We start from the raw sequence: 16,325 nt of genomic DNA on the forward strand, positions 1-16,325 counted from the left end.
TCAATATGGCCAAACTGTATCAAATTCATTCTCTGTATTAAAAACAAAAAAGCTTCCTAAATTTGATAAACACATTTTTTATTACCACTTTCACAAATTAGTCACTTCTTTCCCTCCGTCTTTTACGCTAGCTCCTCCACTTCTAGGAATCTACACCACGGAGACACTCCCACAAAAATGTAAATATATTTACAGGAACGTTTACTACATCAGTGAGAATCGCCAGGAGTGAGAATAGATAAGGCAGAGGAAAGATAGCTTTGACTTCATGCATTTTTGCATTATCTGAATGAATTATAGTAAGCATTACCTATTTTTTTTAAATAGATACATTTAAAATTGTATTTCATCTCCTCCCTGAGTATTATTTCTATTTGACAAAAATTATAAACATAGAAAATAACAATGTTATCTTCTGGTACTCCAGAAAATCCTTTAATTCCAACAAAGGAAAAACAATGCTAAAAACCATCATACCTAATTTCCTAGCATCTCCCCCTGCTGGACTTCCATTTTCCTGTTGTGCCACGAGTGCGTTCAAAATAACTTTCGTTGCTCCAATCCGTGGGAGAGTGACATGTTGAAGAAACGGCAAGTTATTTTTCTTGGCAAATGCCTGACTTGTTTCTCTTCTCTTCCTGAGGAAGCCCCCTTCTGGAAATAAGACAATCCATTTTCGATCTCTGCTCCTGTAATTGTTTTCTAGGTGCTTCTTGAGAAGAAGAAGTTGTTGGTCACGATGAGATTTTCCCTGGAAGGCAGACACACATATAATAAGTACAGGTACACTTGAAATTAAACTGCTATGCAATGAAATAGTAGTACAGCTTCTAAAGTAAAATCCAATCATAAGCTAGAATGGTCATTTCCCCCCACTTATTGCCCATCTTGACTAGTGGTAAAAAGAAGCTGTTAGTACTCATATAAATAAACCCTTCTTTCTGAAGAAAAATTTGCTCTAACTGGCCCTCAGAGTTCATTCAATCATCAATTCCGTGTCTGTTTACTGACTGAGTGCCTCCTACCTGCCAGGCACTGTCCCACACACAAGACATAAAAAAGAAAGAAAGACACGCTCACGGAGCTTCCTGGAGTGGGGAAGATAGTAAGTAAGGAGTAAAAATTCAACTGGTCAAAAGTGTTAGAAAAAAAAAAAGAGTTAAGAGGACAGAGAGGGTCAAGAGGGTCAGGGAAAGCAGCTCCAAGGAGGTGAAATTGGAGCACAGAGCTGATAACGTAAGGACACCCCAGCCATGTGACGAAGACCCCAGGCAGAGTACTCCAGGTGAGGACAGTGAAAAAGACAACAGGGCTGAGCTTGAGCTGTGGCAATTCAAAGAACCGCACCAAGGCCACCAAGGCCAGCACTGCTGAAGGGTGACGAATGAGGCAGAGAGCTCAGGAGAGGAAACTGCAGAGAAACTGGAGAACAGATAAGCAGCTTGGACTTGGTGAGTGGTTTGGGGTAGAAAGTCACTGGACAGTTTTGACAAGGGAGTGTCATGGTCTTGTCTACATGAAAAAAATCTGCTGGCTCCAGTGACAAATAGGTAAGTTAGGAGACTACTGCAGTTGTGCAGACAAAGGAGTCTGATGAGATTCGACTCTGGCATATCGATGAGAAGTGAATACATTCAGGAAAAAGCTGAAAGTCAAGCTAATGGGGGAACTCGGGTGCACTGGATCTTAGTTGTGAGGGAAGGAGAGGAAAGGATGACTTGGAGACTGAAAAGGAATCCAGAACACATTGTAGAAAGGCCCCAAACCCATAACTTAGTACAAAGGCTCTTCCTTCCAGTATGATCAATTCACTAATAATTTTTCAGCCAATGCAATTGAGATGCTCCTTAAATAATCTGCATGCTTTCAGGCTTTAAGTTATTCCAAATGCAAAACAACTAAGACATTGTCTTAGCTAATTTACTGAACTGAATTATGATTAAGCTCTATGCATGTAAGTTCCCAACTCTACATGTAAAATATTTTCAATATTCTTGGAAGTAACTTCTCAAAACTGTCTAGTAGCAAAGTCCCAAGAGATTTTCTTTACCATTCATATTTTTTCTCTCCTCTCCTTCCGTGTTATAAATTTTTGTTACTATTAGGGGGGAAATGTTGCTTCTTAGAGAAGAATTTGCAAATCCATCTGGTATTTGAAATAGTCTTTAAATATGTAAAGCCTTACATTGTAATAAAAAGGAAACTGTTTTAGAGTGCCTTTTCTATTTTTATACCCTGAAAGTACATGGTAAGTTAGTATAGTTTGCCTTTTCTTAATAAGTGAGAATCACGTTAGGGTCACTTGGTACAGGACACTACACTACGAACTCAGTAATTTCCTTAGACCCCCACGATGCAAAGGACTCGCCTGCTTTCTCCCACGGATGCCCCTACTGCTAAGCTTCAATTGCGAGGCTACTCTGAGCTACTCGGCTAGTTTCTTTGGTGTTCTGATCACTATTTATTTTGTCTCAACCGTGTGGCCAGTCCCCACTTCCACTTCTTCCTGAGGTTCCAGAGCACGCATCTGTTCATCTCTCTGCTCAGAAGAACCAAGGGTGTCTCCAGAAGAAACTAGATAATTGCACAGCATGTGAAAAACGAAATGTGTTCTGTACATAATAACACTGTCTGGAGTAAAGAATGTGTGTTTTGTGACACCTATTTTCAGAGAGCTTAGAATTTATCCACACACTTCCAGCCTATTTCTGAATGTGTGGTCCTCAGAAGGAGCCTAATTAGATTCACTAGTTATTCATTAAGTACTTATTATGTGTAAGGCACTGCACAGTCCAGATTTATAACGCCAAATACATAAGCACCATCTCCGTGTGGCACTACCGTACATGAAATGCCTGCACACCGTGTTTCAGCTGTCCATTTCTGAGAAAGTAACGCTTGTGATTCCAGTAGCACATCAGGGAATACTATGTGACGCAGTGCTGACCTGGTAAGACCCTGTGATCCTTTTCCTACACACTAACTTATTCCTAATGCTTGGGACCCATTCCCAATCCGCCTTCTTCTATCAAACCCATACTCATTCTTTATATTTATGCCAAATGTCAGCTTCTCCTCTCAAAAGTTTTTTTTCTGAACCCACAGAAATCTGATATACTCACTGTTCTGACTACCGATTCTCAGAATAATTCCTCTTATTTATTTACTGATCCCCCTACTGCTAATTTACACACTTCACTTAACAGTGACCTGCAAATAAAATCATGGAGATAATAGAGATGATGACAGAGGTAAGCATGACAACGACGATGACAAAGGTGGCGGGCACCCTCCTGAGTGCTTCACAGGTACTACTGCATCCCCACCGACCTACGAGGGGAGCACCTATCGTTCTCACTTGAACAATGAGCAGACTTTCAGAGTTTAAATAACGTGCCCAGTTCACACAGGTACGAAGTAGAAGAGCTGAGAATGTGGCAGGTGCTCGGTAAATGTTTAGTGAACGGGGGTACTGTTTAGATGGGAGTAGACATTAGAATATTCACATCATCAGTATATTAATGCTTATGCAGACTCTAATTCAGACTGCAATAGATGACTTCGGGAACACGGAGTTAGAGGAAGAGCTCCCTAATGTTACCCATTATAACTGGTTTTGTTATGCCTCTTTATACAAAGAAAGAATCCGTTTGATCAGGTTATCACTGAGAAAAAAAACATGCTCATTACTTACCTGTCTTATAAAGAAGTCTCCGTGAATTAGAGAAACAATTCCAAAGTTTGTATACTTAAAAATATGATCCATCAACCACATCATTTGAGCAACAGCCTAAAAGTGTTTAAAAAACAAGAAATAATTAAATGTTGGATAGAAGGAACCTGACTGTAGTCTAGAACTTTCTAAGTGTTGAGAGTACCTTCTTTGAATGTAGCATGGAGCGTACAAAAAATCAAGTAAACATTCCTACTTGTAACCATCCATTAATACTGCCCTAACTTATTAGGTAAGAGGTAAAGATTTCAATACTTCTGGTTTTATACTTCTCAATTACTCCTTTATGAAGGAAGATTTTAAAATTCAAGATTTCAAATCATTCAGCAATATCAGATCATAAAAATGTTTAGTAAAACTGACCTGAAAACAAAAACAAAATTACTTTGAACAAAAAAAATGTACCTAAGACAAACTAACTGAAACCTTTTTACAAAAAGCAAATAAACATTTCTTTTGTCCACATGACTGGCAAATTTCAGGTTACCTATATTCTGGTTAATATAGTCATCACCTTTGAGTTACAGTAATAATGTTAGGCATATTAATATTGACCATTTTAATCATTCTTTGAGATTCAAAACCAAGGACACTGCATAATCACTAATTATGATAATATAATTATGTCAGTAAGAATAAAAATGTTAATTGGGGATTCTCTTGATACAAAGCCAAATAAACTAGTTTTTACAAAATTTTAACATCATGAATTTAGGGTAAAGGTGATAAATATCACTAGAAGTATAAATACATCTACACAGAAATAGTCTTAATAATTCAAGACTCTTAATAGAAGAAAGGTGACTATTCTACATTCCTGCAAGATTATGCCTCTGCTTTCCAGATAAACAGGAAAAACAGAAAGTATAATAATTAAACACATTTTCCTCACCTATCACCTCATTTTCTGACCCTTGAGCTATAGAATCAAAATCTCCAGGACCTAAGCACACCAGGTTTCTCCTTGCCTTGGTTACTCTGGCCACGATTATTTCATTAAAGAATAGGCCCTTCACTACTCTGCCTTACTCAATTCTACTTCTTCAAGGTGAAGTTTATGTCCTCTTCCCTCCACCAAGTTTTCTATACCCATCAAGTACATTGTGAGCTCACCGGCCCCCAAATACTTCTCACTTTACAATTATGTGTCATCTGCTATATCTTCCCTCCACCTACCACGGGCTTGTTAGCTGCTTTGAGAGGAGAAAAGTGTGTCATCGGGTGGTGATCTGTTTACAGTCGCTGACCGTGAATATGAAGCACTTAATAAACATCCGCTGATTTGTTTGCTTACTATTAGGCCAAGTATTTGCTGCATTCATTTTATATACTGTTTATTTAGTTTTCTATGAATAGAACCTGTTTAACTTCTCCTAAGGTGATAATTCCTTTAAGGCTTAAGATAATTTCTTTTAAACCCATCCAACACATAGATACGTCTTAGTTATTAATGTAAGTGATGTAAATCACCAGTTCAACCAGAGCCTTAATAACACTAACTAAAATGGGCCTGATATTTTCCTTCCAATGCGCTTTGTAAGTGAAATCCAAAGTAATATTGACCTTATTTTCCTTTGGCTAAAGACCCCCCAGATCACCAAATTCACAGACGGATTTCACTCTCCTATCTTAATACTGTTCTTTGTCTCTGTAGCTCTCAAACTGGCAATCTGCCCCTTCACCTTAAGATAGCCCCCAATTTAAGCCATATTATCTTGGCTTTCACCCCAGTTCTTATTTTTAAAACAGCTTTTTAGAGATGCAATTCACATTATCCCAGTTATTAATTCTTTTGAAGTCTCTAAATTCCTCTCCTGGAGTGACTTAGAAATAGGCACTTCTGAAAGTTTTTCTCAAGTCTCAGGAAGAGCACGCGAGCACACATTGAAGTCTACGTTCCAACCGTAGGAAGACACTTGGGTGGGTTCTACGCGGCCCTCCCCGTCCTGCTGTCGGACTAGGGCTCACCTGTCCTTTGTCCTGGAGGCACATCATCAGAGTGCACACGTCTCCAGTTGCCTGATGGTTCACCAACATTACCGCTTCATCTTTTGAAATTGCTTTAATGTCGTCCCCCCATTCCATCACTGTAAGAATAAAGAAGCTGTCATTTTAAAGATTTTTATGTCACTAGAAACCGTATATGAGAAATACTGGTATACATTAATGATGATACATCACTTAGCTAAAACTTCTGCAAGTTTCGAACTTTATTTCTTATAAAAATAAGAACGTTGATATAACATTTTGCAAAGCCCAAACACATCCATTAAAATAAAAAATGGTCATACCCTTTGACGTACGAGTTCTACTTTTTAAAATTTATCCTGTAGAAACACTTACCCAAATAGGCAAAGATATATGCATATAAAGGATGTTTACTGCAACTTAAATGTCCACCAACAGGGGAATGGGTAAGAAAATTATGATGTAATGGAAGAGTATGAATCCGTTAAAAGAACGGAGGACATTTCTATACCCAAACCCCCAAAAGGACTTGTTACCTAAACAGAGCAAGTCACAAACAGTGTATACAGCATGATAACATGTTTTTAAAGAAAAAATAAAATTTGTGTTAGTACATTGGAAAACATCTGGGGTGATGAATTCCCAACTATTAATATTGATCATCACTAGGAAGTGATTCCCAGAATGCTTCAAATTCTGCTTTGTAATAAAACATGCAAATATTATAAAAATACATTAAGTATCTTCATTTCAAAAGAAGAAAATAAAGATGTTACATTTATTACAAATCTCCAGAAGAACAGTCATTGCATCAGAGCCTATGTGTACACTCTGCGGGGAACAGTGGAATCTCCACGAGGTTGGGCTTCATTTTGTGGTCAATTCGCTTCACAGAAAAACATAAAGTTGAACACCGGTTTCAAACATTAGTATTCTACAAAGAAGCTTCTAGGGTTCCTCAAATGTCTGACATGGATTACCAGGGGCTGATTATACATTAGTATTCACTTATCTTGGGCCACACTGAATTCCCCAGTCTTGCTCAACTTCCCCAGTTCCCTTTAAAAAATTATTCTGATGTAGCAATAAAGTCATGTTGAATTTTGTAAAAATCTGTATTTTATTCAACAATACATTTAATTTCCCATATCTATAGTATTCTTTTTCTACCATACTTATACCATATTGTCATACACTTCAAAGATCACTGTTAGAGAGCTATCTGACTAACAAAATCAAGATAAATAATGCTTGAAGAGAAAAAGCACGATTTCATGTACGAAGCAGCTACGTTCCTCAGATCATACCTTGCTATCCCTGAACCGGTTAAGTACAATGATGGAGCCAGTATATTAACCAAGGAATAGAATTATTGGCATGTTAAAGAACAGAAGCTATGGATGCCTGCCAGTTTTTACATTGAACTTGATTAGAAGAACGAAAATATTTTAACATACTGTTCTGTGAAATGAATTCTCAAAAAATAATTGGGTCAGGGCCACTGTTTCCAAAGGGAATACAGGAAACTGAATAAAAACTGGAAAAGGAGTTTTCTAGTTATTACAGAATTTTCAAAATTCTTGTTAAAAACCAAAGCCAAAGATTATCACTTACTACACGCGCCCACACGCACACACACACCAACAAACCTCTCCCCAAAGTTATAGACTAGAATTGATCAGGACATTTTCCATCTCAAAAGAAAATTTAAAAAGAATAATTCATCGCAAATTCCTTAAAAACAGTGATGCTACAGCCATTACACTGACCGACAAGACAGTGAATGTGGAGAAGAAAGGTTGCTTAATACACGACCGTGACAACTTGTCTTCCAAAGTCAGAAGCACTGTGCCTGCAAGCTGATGCCCCAACCTATTTCACCGTCTTGTGCCTTGGTTTTCTCCTTTACAAAACATTAATTCATTAATGCTACTCAAAACACATTGTAAAAATAAATGAGACATAATTGATAGACTCACAGAGATCTTGGGTAATTGGATTACATGAGAGTTGAAGTTACTTTTGAAATCAGGATTAATAAAAAGAGTCATATGCCCCCTGTGTTGCATAAGGTCAGGTGTTCTAATGTGAACAGTAAAGACTGAAGAGCAACATGCCACATGAAAGATTCTCACGTTGCTCAAAAACTGTGGCTTTCAGCAGCTCACATCGGAGGCAGATTGGATTGGATTCACCCCAAGTTAGAGGTTAGCTGAGCAAATGGGGCAAGATGAAAAGAGAATGAGAACATAATTAAGGGCGGCCCTGAGAAAGTAGCTTAAGGTACTAATTAATGGAGGGGAGACTGGTGAGGAAAGGAACCCAGCAAGGGGGTTATTAACTGAAAGAAAACGGAGGGGGGAGAGGTATTTGATGCTATCCCTCATCTTCACACTTACCCATCCTATTCCAACTCCCAGAAGGCCCGGATATTTTGAAAAAGCCCCCTGGATAAATCAGATGTATACTTGTAAACAAGAACTGCTGGAATTGAAGCATTGGTGGGCTTTGTTTTATTTTTTTTAACCAAGTATACTGAACATATTAGGCAATTGTGGTCAGTGAACCTTTTTTTGGCACTTAAAATTTAAGAGGTTTAACTTGAGGCAAGGCTGAAGGCGTAGCTTTTGAACTGGTTGCTTAACTAAAAGAATAACAGCAGCATATATGATTAAATAGATATATAATAATTAAATACTAATAGTCTTAATAGATAACATTTATAGAATGCTTACTATGTGCCAGGCATTTATAATTAGTAACAAAATCCCACGTGTACAGATATCATTATCCCCGATTTACAATGAAGGAAGATGAGACACAGAAGGCTAAGCAGAATTTCCAAGTGGCGCAGTTAGGAAGCAGGGGAACTCGGATTCAAAACCACAGTCCACGCTGTCACTGCTGGCCCACTACAGGTCAGAGAACCTTGAGGACAGTACTTGGGTAAGTTGCTCGGAGATCCCCTGAAGTTGCTCGTTATTGTGCCAGGAAGTGGGATGGACAGCTAAGTCCCAAAGTCCTCAACAAATTAGGCTGGTGGACAGCAGCATTAAGGAGGTATAGAAGCACACAGCCAAAGAATTAAGTGGGGTGTTGTTTGTTTGTTTGTTTGTTTGTCTTTTGCTTGACAGTTGAATAATAACCAAGTCTAAAAAGGCAATGGATATCAAGGGAAAAAGTCAGCATTGTCGTTGGGCCCAGGATGCAGCCATCTTGAATGCTCATCACAGAACCAGCTCTTCCCCTTAGGCTCCTCCATCTCGACAAAGGACACCATCGGTCACCAGTCAACTCAAGCCAAAAACTACCACCACCTTTGATTCCTCCTTTTCCTTAGTTCTCCACACTCAGGCCATCTCTAAATCACGCGGTCTCCACCTCCAGAACACACCCTGCATCCTCTACTTCTGTCCGTCTTTGCTCTCAAGCAACCACTAACTCCTCCCTGGACTTCTCAGCGTCCTCCTAATTAGTCTTCTTGCTGCCACTCTAGCCACCTGCTTAAAAGAAAGCTTCAGAATAGAGTCCAATTCTAAATACCAATAAAATCAAAATCATCACTGGTAAGCATGAACTTAAAAAGAGGAGGAAAGTCAAAGGTAATAATTGGTAAGTAACTAACTGGTATTTTTTAAAAAAGAACCAACGTATTACAACAAACTCATAGACACAGAGAACAGATTGGTGGGTATCAGAGGGGACAGGGGTTTGGGTTGAACCAAGGTTGGTAAGGGGGTCAACTCTATGGTAATGGATAGTAACTAGATTTTGGGGGGTGATCAGTTTGTGATATATACAGATGTTCAATTATAATGTGCACCTGAACAATGTATACAATACTAGTTAGTTAGTTAATTAATTAATTAAATAAACTTACACTGTTTTCAAAAAGGAAGCTACTGATAGCTTGGGAAAAAGCAATTGTTCCTGCAGCCATTAGAACTGCAAAACTTTTAGCATCCCTGCCAACAGCCTCTATTACAGCCCCCAAATCCTACACGTTTCCAAACATCTGACCCCTACCCCCATCCCATTTAAGAACCGCTAAGGTAGAAAGTTCAAAATGAGTTAGGTCAATATAGGCCTGTGGTAAAATCAGAGCAAAGGTAAGTAACAAATGAGGGTAGCAGAGCCAACGCGAGGCCTAAGTGCACTGTGCTCACCGGGCGCAGATCCAGTCCTCTGATGCCTGCCCTTCACCTGCTCAGCCCCAGGACGTGGCAGCCAAGAGTGTGGAAGTCTCCTCTAGAAAACCTAACCAGCTCTAGAGAAAAGATCTAAAGATACTCACATCTACGGTTCTCCAATGAAATATTCCAATCAGATTACCTTACCACTAGGCACCAGAGTTCTGCACATCACCGTACAAACCACCAAAGCCAGCAGGTGAAGGGAACTGGTGTTACGTGGTATGGACAGATGGGATGGGCTATGGGAATGACGGAGAGTAGTTTTTTTGTAAAAGGTGGGGGGCTATTTTTGTAAAAGATAAGAACGTCTTTAGGATCTTTATATTCTGGAAGTCAAGAGCAAAGATAAAAGGAGACAGTAATTAAGTGATGTGAGATTGGGGGAGGGGGGAAGAGAAACGGGAAGAGTCTCCAGACCACAGCCCCAGGCCACCAACCAAACCCAAGGCACAGTGGGCAATGAGGAGAGTAGAAACTGACCTAGGAAAGAGAAATGGTCAGAAAAGGGAACATAGATATCCCAGGGGGAGCTGAGCTAGGCAAAGTTGGGATTGCCCCTAAAATGAAAGGGCGGAGAGCAGGCCTGAGCATTCACACCAGCCAAATGCCCAAGAGGTCTTAGGCCAAGAAATCCATAGTTGGAGCTAATATATAGCCTCTGGTTGACGCTTGACCATATTCCCAAACTTTGAAATCTAGGCTAGTAAAGGAAAGAAATACTAAGAATATAATCAAATGAGAAACTAGTGAGTTGTGTTACATATTGGTACAGTTTCCTATTTTGAAGAGCTTTCATTCCGATTCTCTCCATTGCTACCATATACTGCAAGGCACAGAAGCCAGGTGTCAGTCTCACGTAAAGCTGAGGATCAGAGGAGACACGGTACTAGGTAATACTTTAAGTGAGCACTGTAAATCTAATTGAAACCCTGGTCTGTTGACTCCTGACACCAAAGCACACACCAAAGCACACCTTGTGTAAGATTACTAACCGCTCAACTAGAAGGGAATTGTGCTATGTTTTCATGGCATCACGAAAATACCATGGGTTTTAGAGTAGGAGACCTTCATTCAAAGGCCAGCTTCATCCCTTGTTAGCTCTGTCACACAGCAAAGCTCTGTCCCCCAAATTAACTTCCACCAGGCTTCACCATCTCACTTATATAATGGGGTGGATGTTCCCTTCCTCTGAGGACTGTTTATACTTTATAGGATTTAACAGGGACCCATGCGTAAGCACTTGTGAAAGGCCTGGCATGTCAGGCACTCGGGGTAGGTTGCTCTTCTCACTGGAGGTGTCATCAGTTACCTGTGGTTTGCACAGAACATGGTCTCCTTGCTACAGAATGAGGTAAAAGGCATGGGGCAGGCTCTTCTTTTCTTTTAACACCTTACCAAAGATAGACAGCTTCTGAAGTCATCAGAAAAACTGACTCAGAAAGCCAACTGTAAAGTAAAGAATCTAAGCTCTTAGAATCTAAGAATCTAAGGTAAGAAGAAAACATCATTTCAAGATGGGTATTAACAGGATAATGAATGTAAGAACTTGACACAGGGGAGAGAATAAATAGGCTACATAATTAGAATCCACTATAGGTATAAGGTTCAAAGTCAGAGTCTATGGGGTCCATATATGAACTTCAGAGTTATAAGCCCCTTGAAGCTGTTTGTAAAATTGTCGGCATGTGCAAAGGTGCTGTGGTAAGCCAAAAAATGTACCTCCAACTCATAAGATGTCCATGTCAAATCCCCGGAACCTGTGAATGTTACATTATATTGTAAAAGCTATGATTAAATTAAGGGTCTTGAGAGCAGGAGCTTATTCTGGACTATCTGGATGGGCCCAAACCCAAGGAGACGCGTCCTTGTAAGAGGCACACAGAACAGATACAGAGACGAGGAGGAGGCAGATGGAGTGGTGCGGCCACAAGACCAGGGATGCTGTGGCTGCCGGAAGCCGAAGAGGCGAGATCTCCCCAGAGAGCCTCTGGCAGGACTGCTGACACCTCGAATTGAACTTTTGGCCTCTAGAAATGTGAGAATAAATTTCTGCTGTTTTAAGTGCTTCTGTGGTAATTTGCTATGGCAGTCATCGGCAATTAATACAGGTACACCTTTCGGGGGGGTTAGGGGAAGGCCCATTACTTTCATCAGATTCTGAAAAGAGGTTTTTGTGAATTCCAGAAGGTAAAACTACCATTGTAGAGGATAAAACAAAACTGTCTACAAACAAAGGAACTACAAACATAGAAAAAAAAATTAAAAACCTGCAGAACAAGTCATTACTTTGATAAGATCCCATAGTTCATAAATGTTGAAATAAAAAAACTAGTAAGCTGTCCTCTGACATCTAATCCAAAATTCACTGTACTGTCTCCTGGAGTTCAACTCTGTGAATGCATTAAAAGGCAATGATTCCCAAACAACTAAACAGCTTGTTTGAAATATAGGTTCCCAGACTCCATCCCAATACACTGATTCAGAATCTGCAGGGCAGAGGATGGACATCCTCTGCTAACCCAGATGTGCAGGCAAAAGTGGAAACCGCTCCTGTAAGGCAGGGGTCAGTAAACTTGATTTTCTATACAGCATCAGACTGTAAGTATGTTAGGCCATGCAAGTTAAGCAGCAAAATGAAGGATATTATACAGGTATGTATTTGCATAACAAGTCTATTTTCCAACAAATTTCTAAAAATTTTATTGACAAAATTCAAAATATAAAAATAACTGAATATAGTAGTCTCCCCTTTATCTATGGGGGATACACTCTAAGACCCGCTGTGGACGCCTGAAACCACGGGTAGTACTGAACCCTATAAATATGTTGTTTTCCACACATACATAATTATGATATAGCTTAATTTATAAGGTAGGCACAGTAAGTGGTTATCAACAATAACTAATAATAAAACAGAACAGTTATAACAATATACTGTTATAAAAGGGATGTGAATGTCTTTGGTATCATTATTGAGCAAAATAAGGGGACCTGAAAACAAGCACTGAGACAGGTCCACAGCCAATCTGACATCCGAGATGGCTACCAAGCGACTAACTGGCAGGTGGCTCATTTACAGTGTGGATGCGCTAGACAAAGGGATGATTCACATCCGCTGGGGATGGAGCAGGACAGTGCAAGATCCCCCATGCTACTCGGAATACAGTGCAATATAAAACTTACAATTATTTATTTCTGTAACTTTCCATTTAATATCTTCAGACTGTGCTTAACTGAAACCGTGGAAAGCGAATCACAGAATGTGAAACTGCAGAGAAGGGTGGACGACTACAACTTTCTGCAGCACAGGTCTACTAATGAGAAGCATGGACTTCCTTTGGGGAGGGATAACATTTCACTTAATTGGGGTTCAAAGTTAGTGTTTCCTACCATCAGATGGATGGCAAATGGTGATCTGTGAAAACCTCCAGAGCTGGAAAGGATTTGCAAAACAAACAGGCAGTGGGCTGGATTTGGCTGCTTACCAACCACTGCAGAAAGGTATTAAATAAAAAAAGGAAGAAGAACAAAGAACCACAACTCCTGCTCGTAAGCAATTGACAAGGTAGCTACAGAGACAAGAACAGCAACAGTAAAAACAAAAGTGAAAAACAGGACAGCAACAGTAAAAACAAGAGTGAAAAACAGGAAGCAATTTTGAATATTTTATGTCGTAAAGCAGTGAGTCCTTACCATTTCAAGTATGAACAGCCTTTTTTAAAAAATTTATTTTATTGATTATGCTATTACAGTTGTCCCATTCCCCCTCCTTCACTCCCCTCCACCCTGCATACCCCCTCCCACCCACATTCCCCCCTTTAGTTCATGTCCATGGGTCGTACATATAAGTTCTTTGGCTTCCATATTTCCTATACTAGCCTTACCCTCCCCCTGTCTATAATCTACCTACCATTTATGCTACTTAATCTCTGTACCTTTTCCCCCTCACTCCCCCTCCCACTCCCCTGTTGATAACCCCCCATGTGATCTCCATTTCTGTGGTTCTGTTCCTGTGAACAGCCTTTTTAATGTCCAAATATGTAGCAGATATCTGTGATAGTTCTTTTAGCACTGAGTGAAAATATCCACTACAAAAAGCAACTATAAAGTCTGTAAGGCTTTTAAGGGATTTCTTATTAATCAAAACAGCAGCTATATATATTTGAAAAATACTAACATACATTTATAAGACATTATTTATCCACAGATGATACTTAGTATGTACATAGATTCTTGACCCTGAGAGGACCCTGAGAAAACCCTGGAGCACTACAGGAAATCTCAGCCCAAAGATTAGGAACCACAATTAGGGAGCAGACGACAGAGAGGTTCAGAAAGGAGAGAGCAGAAACTGAAGGAGGGGAGCTGGGTCATGGGGTTAGATGAGTAGGCAGAACTTTTCAGAGAAACTGCAGGAAAGATCTCAGGGAGAGGAATATAGTGAGGAAATGTAGAAAGGATGAGGAGAGCAGTCTCACTAAATACTAGTTCAGAACAGGAGCAGATTATGGAGGCGCTGCCTGCCTGCCCGGCCACCAGAGCCGCCGTTTAAGGGCTTTCCATGCATCATCCCTCCCATCTTCACTAAGAACGCTTTCCTAACACGTTAGCCATGCAAGTAAGCGGCCCTGGTTTCATCAGGCACAGCTTTTTAAGTAGGTCAGCATCTTGACTTTTTCATCTTAAAAATCAAAAGATGGCCCTGGTCAGGTGGCTCGGTTGGAACACCATCCTGTACACCAAACAGGATGCAGGTTGGATCCCCATTTAGGGCACATACCTAGGTTGCAGGTTCGAGGCGGGATGGAGTGCATGGGGGGGGGGGGGGCAACCAATCAGTGTTTCTCTCTCACATCAATGTTTCTTCTCTCTCTCTCTCTCTCTCTCTCTCTCTCCCCACCCCCTCCTTCCTCTCTCAAATCAGTAAACATAAATTCAGGTGAGAATTTTTTTAAAATAATTATAAATAAATTCATTAGTTAATAAATATTAAAAGCCTTCTCTTGACCCAATTTCTCTCCTGCAACTATCACCCTCTACTCCTTCAGAGCCAAACTTCTGGAAAGTCCTATGTTCATGTTTGCATTTTACCATCTCCCATTCCTCATTCATCCCAACCTACTCCAATCCAGTTTCCACTGCTACCACCTCAGTGAAGCTGCTCTTGCCAAATGCAACAAACGGGTACATCAGCTCTCCTCTTCCAAAACAAACTCCCAGCAGCACCATCAGACCACCACCCCCGCCCCAACACAGACACACTGCTGAATTCTGACCTCCCACGTCTAGGGAGGCGTCCCTGCTGCTCCTCCTTAGATTCCACCATTCCCCTCTCCCGAGCCTCCCACTGTTGGACCCCTTCGACATTGATCCCAGACTTCTCATCACTCAGTATTTATGATTTCCCTAGGTGATCTCCTCCATCTCCATGGCTTTAAACACCTTTGGTCATTTCCCAACCTGCCTTTCTAGCTCAAGTTTCTCTTCTGAGTTCCAGACTTCACATCCCCGTGTTTACTTCAGAGCTCCACTTAGATGCTTCTTACCTACCCTGTGCTAATTTTTCTCTCTCCTCTCTATGTTATGACTTCTCAGGCTTCCCTAACCACCGAGCAGCTCACACTAGAAACCTCATGGTCATCCCTGTCACCTGTCCCGTAACAGTGAAACACAGGGCCTCTCTGACGCCGTCCTCCCCACGCCTGCTTTGTTCCCATGGCCTTCAGGTTAAGGGCTTCTTGCAGACGGACATGCTAATCATCAGGGGAATTCTGCTTGCAGCCTGAGTTTTCCAACAGCAGCCCCTTACCCAAGGTGCCTCTCCCGAGGAGATGAGGGAAGTATGTACAAAAACCATGACTGTTTACCAAAGATTTGTAGGAACCTTGTGACCAGGCTCACATCAACTAGAGCCTACAGACTAAGAACAAACACGTTCCACCATTTCCTCAGAGCCCTGCTGGTGCCTGGCCGCAAAGAGCCGGCTAGCTCCCCTTGCCCCTCGCATTTCCCCCTCCCTTGACATAAAAGAAGCCTAAACTCTGCACTTTCTTCGGATGGGTTTGCGGCTCCACTTGGTCTCCCATCTTCTCAGTTGGTGCCTTCTGGGTCAACGAACCTTTCTTTCCCTACTCCAACGCTGACGCTTCGAGTTTTGACTTTGGTCTGATAACACTTCCATTGCATCCTGTATGTGCAGTCCCTCAGCCAACCCTGACAATTTCCCCCTACAAAACTCTCCAATGAGTTAAGTTCTCTTCTTTCCATCCCCACTGCCATCACGCGGAGACCAAGCAACTCTCACCTCACCTGACCATCTTCCGAACGGTATCCTTTGCACACTCTCAATTCCCTCTAATCCATTTCCGCAAAGCTGGCACATATAGAATTACAAATATGAACCTGATCTCACCATCGCCTTACTTAAAATC

At 40.8% G+C, this 16,325-nt stretch overlaps 1 protein-coding gene across 4 annotated transcripts in view; it reads right to left on the minus strand.

The window, feature by feature from the left end:
• LPGAT1 (lysophosphatidylglycerol acyltransferase 1) overlaps positions 1-16,325 on the minus strand; it is a 69,738-nt gene that overhangs the window by 37,007 nt on the left and 16,406 nt on the right. For all 4 annotated transcript variants that reach the window (XM_053915185.2, XM_053915184.2, XM_053915182.2 and 1 more), the window contains exons 3-5: positions 5,702-5,820; positions 3,695-3,790; positions 478-751 (exon numbers count right to left, since the gene is read on the minus strand). In XM_053915185.2, the coding sequence (XP_053771160.1) occupies positions 478-751; positions 3,695-3,790; positions 5,702-5,820 (489 nt within the window). The remainder of the gene's footprint in view (positions 1-477; positions 752-3,694; positions 3,791-5,701; positions 5,821-16,325) is intronic.

This window comes from Desmodus rotundus, chromosome 12 (assembly GCF_022682495.2).
Source record: "Desmodus rotundus isolate HL8 chromosome 12, HLdesRot8A.1, whole genome shotgun sequence".
Lineage (NCBI taxonomy): Eukaryota > Metazoa > Chordata > Mammalia > Chiroptera > Phyllostomidae > Desmodus > Desmodus rotundus.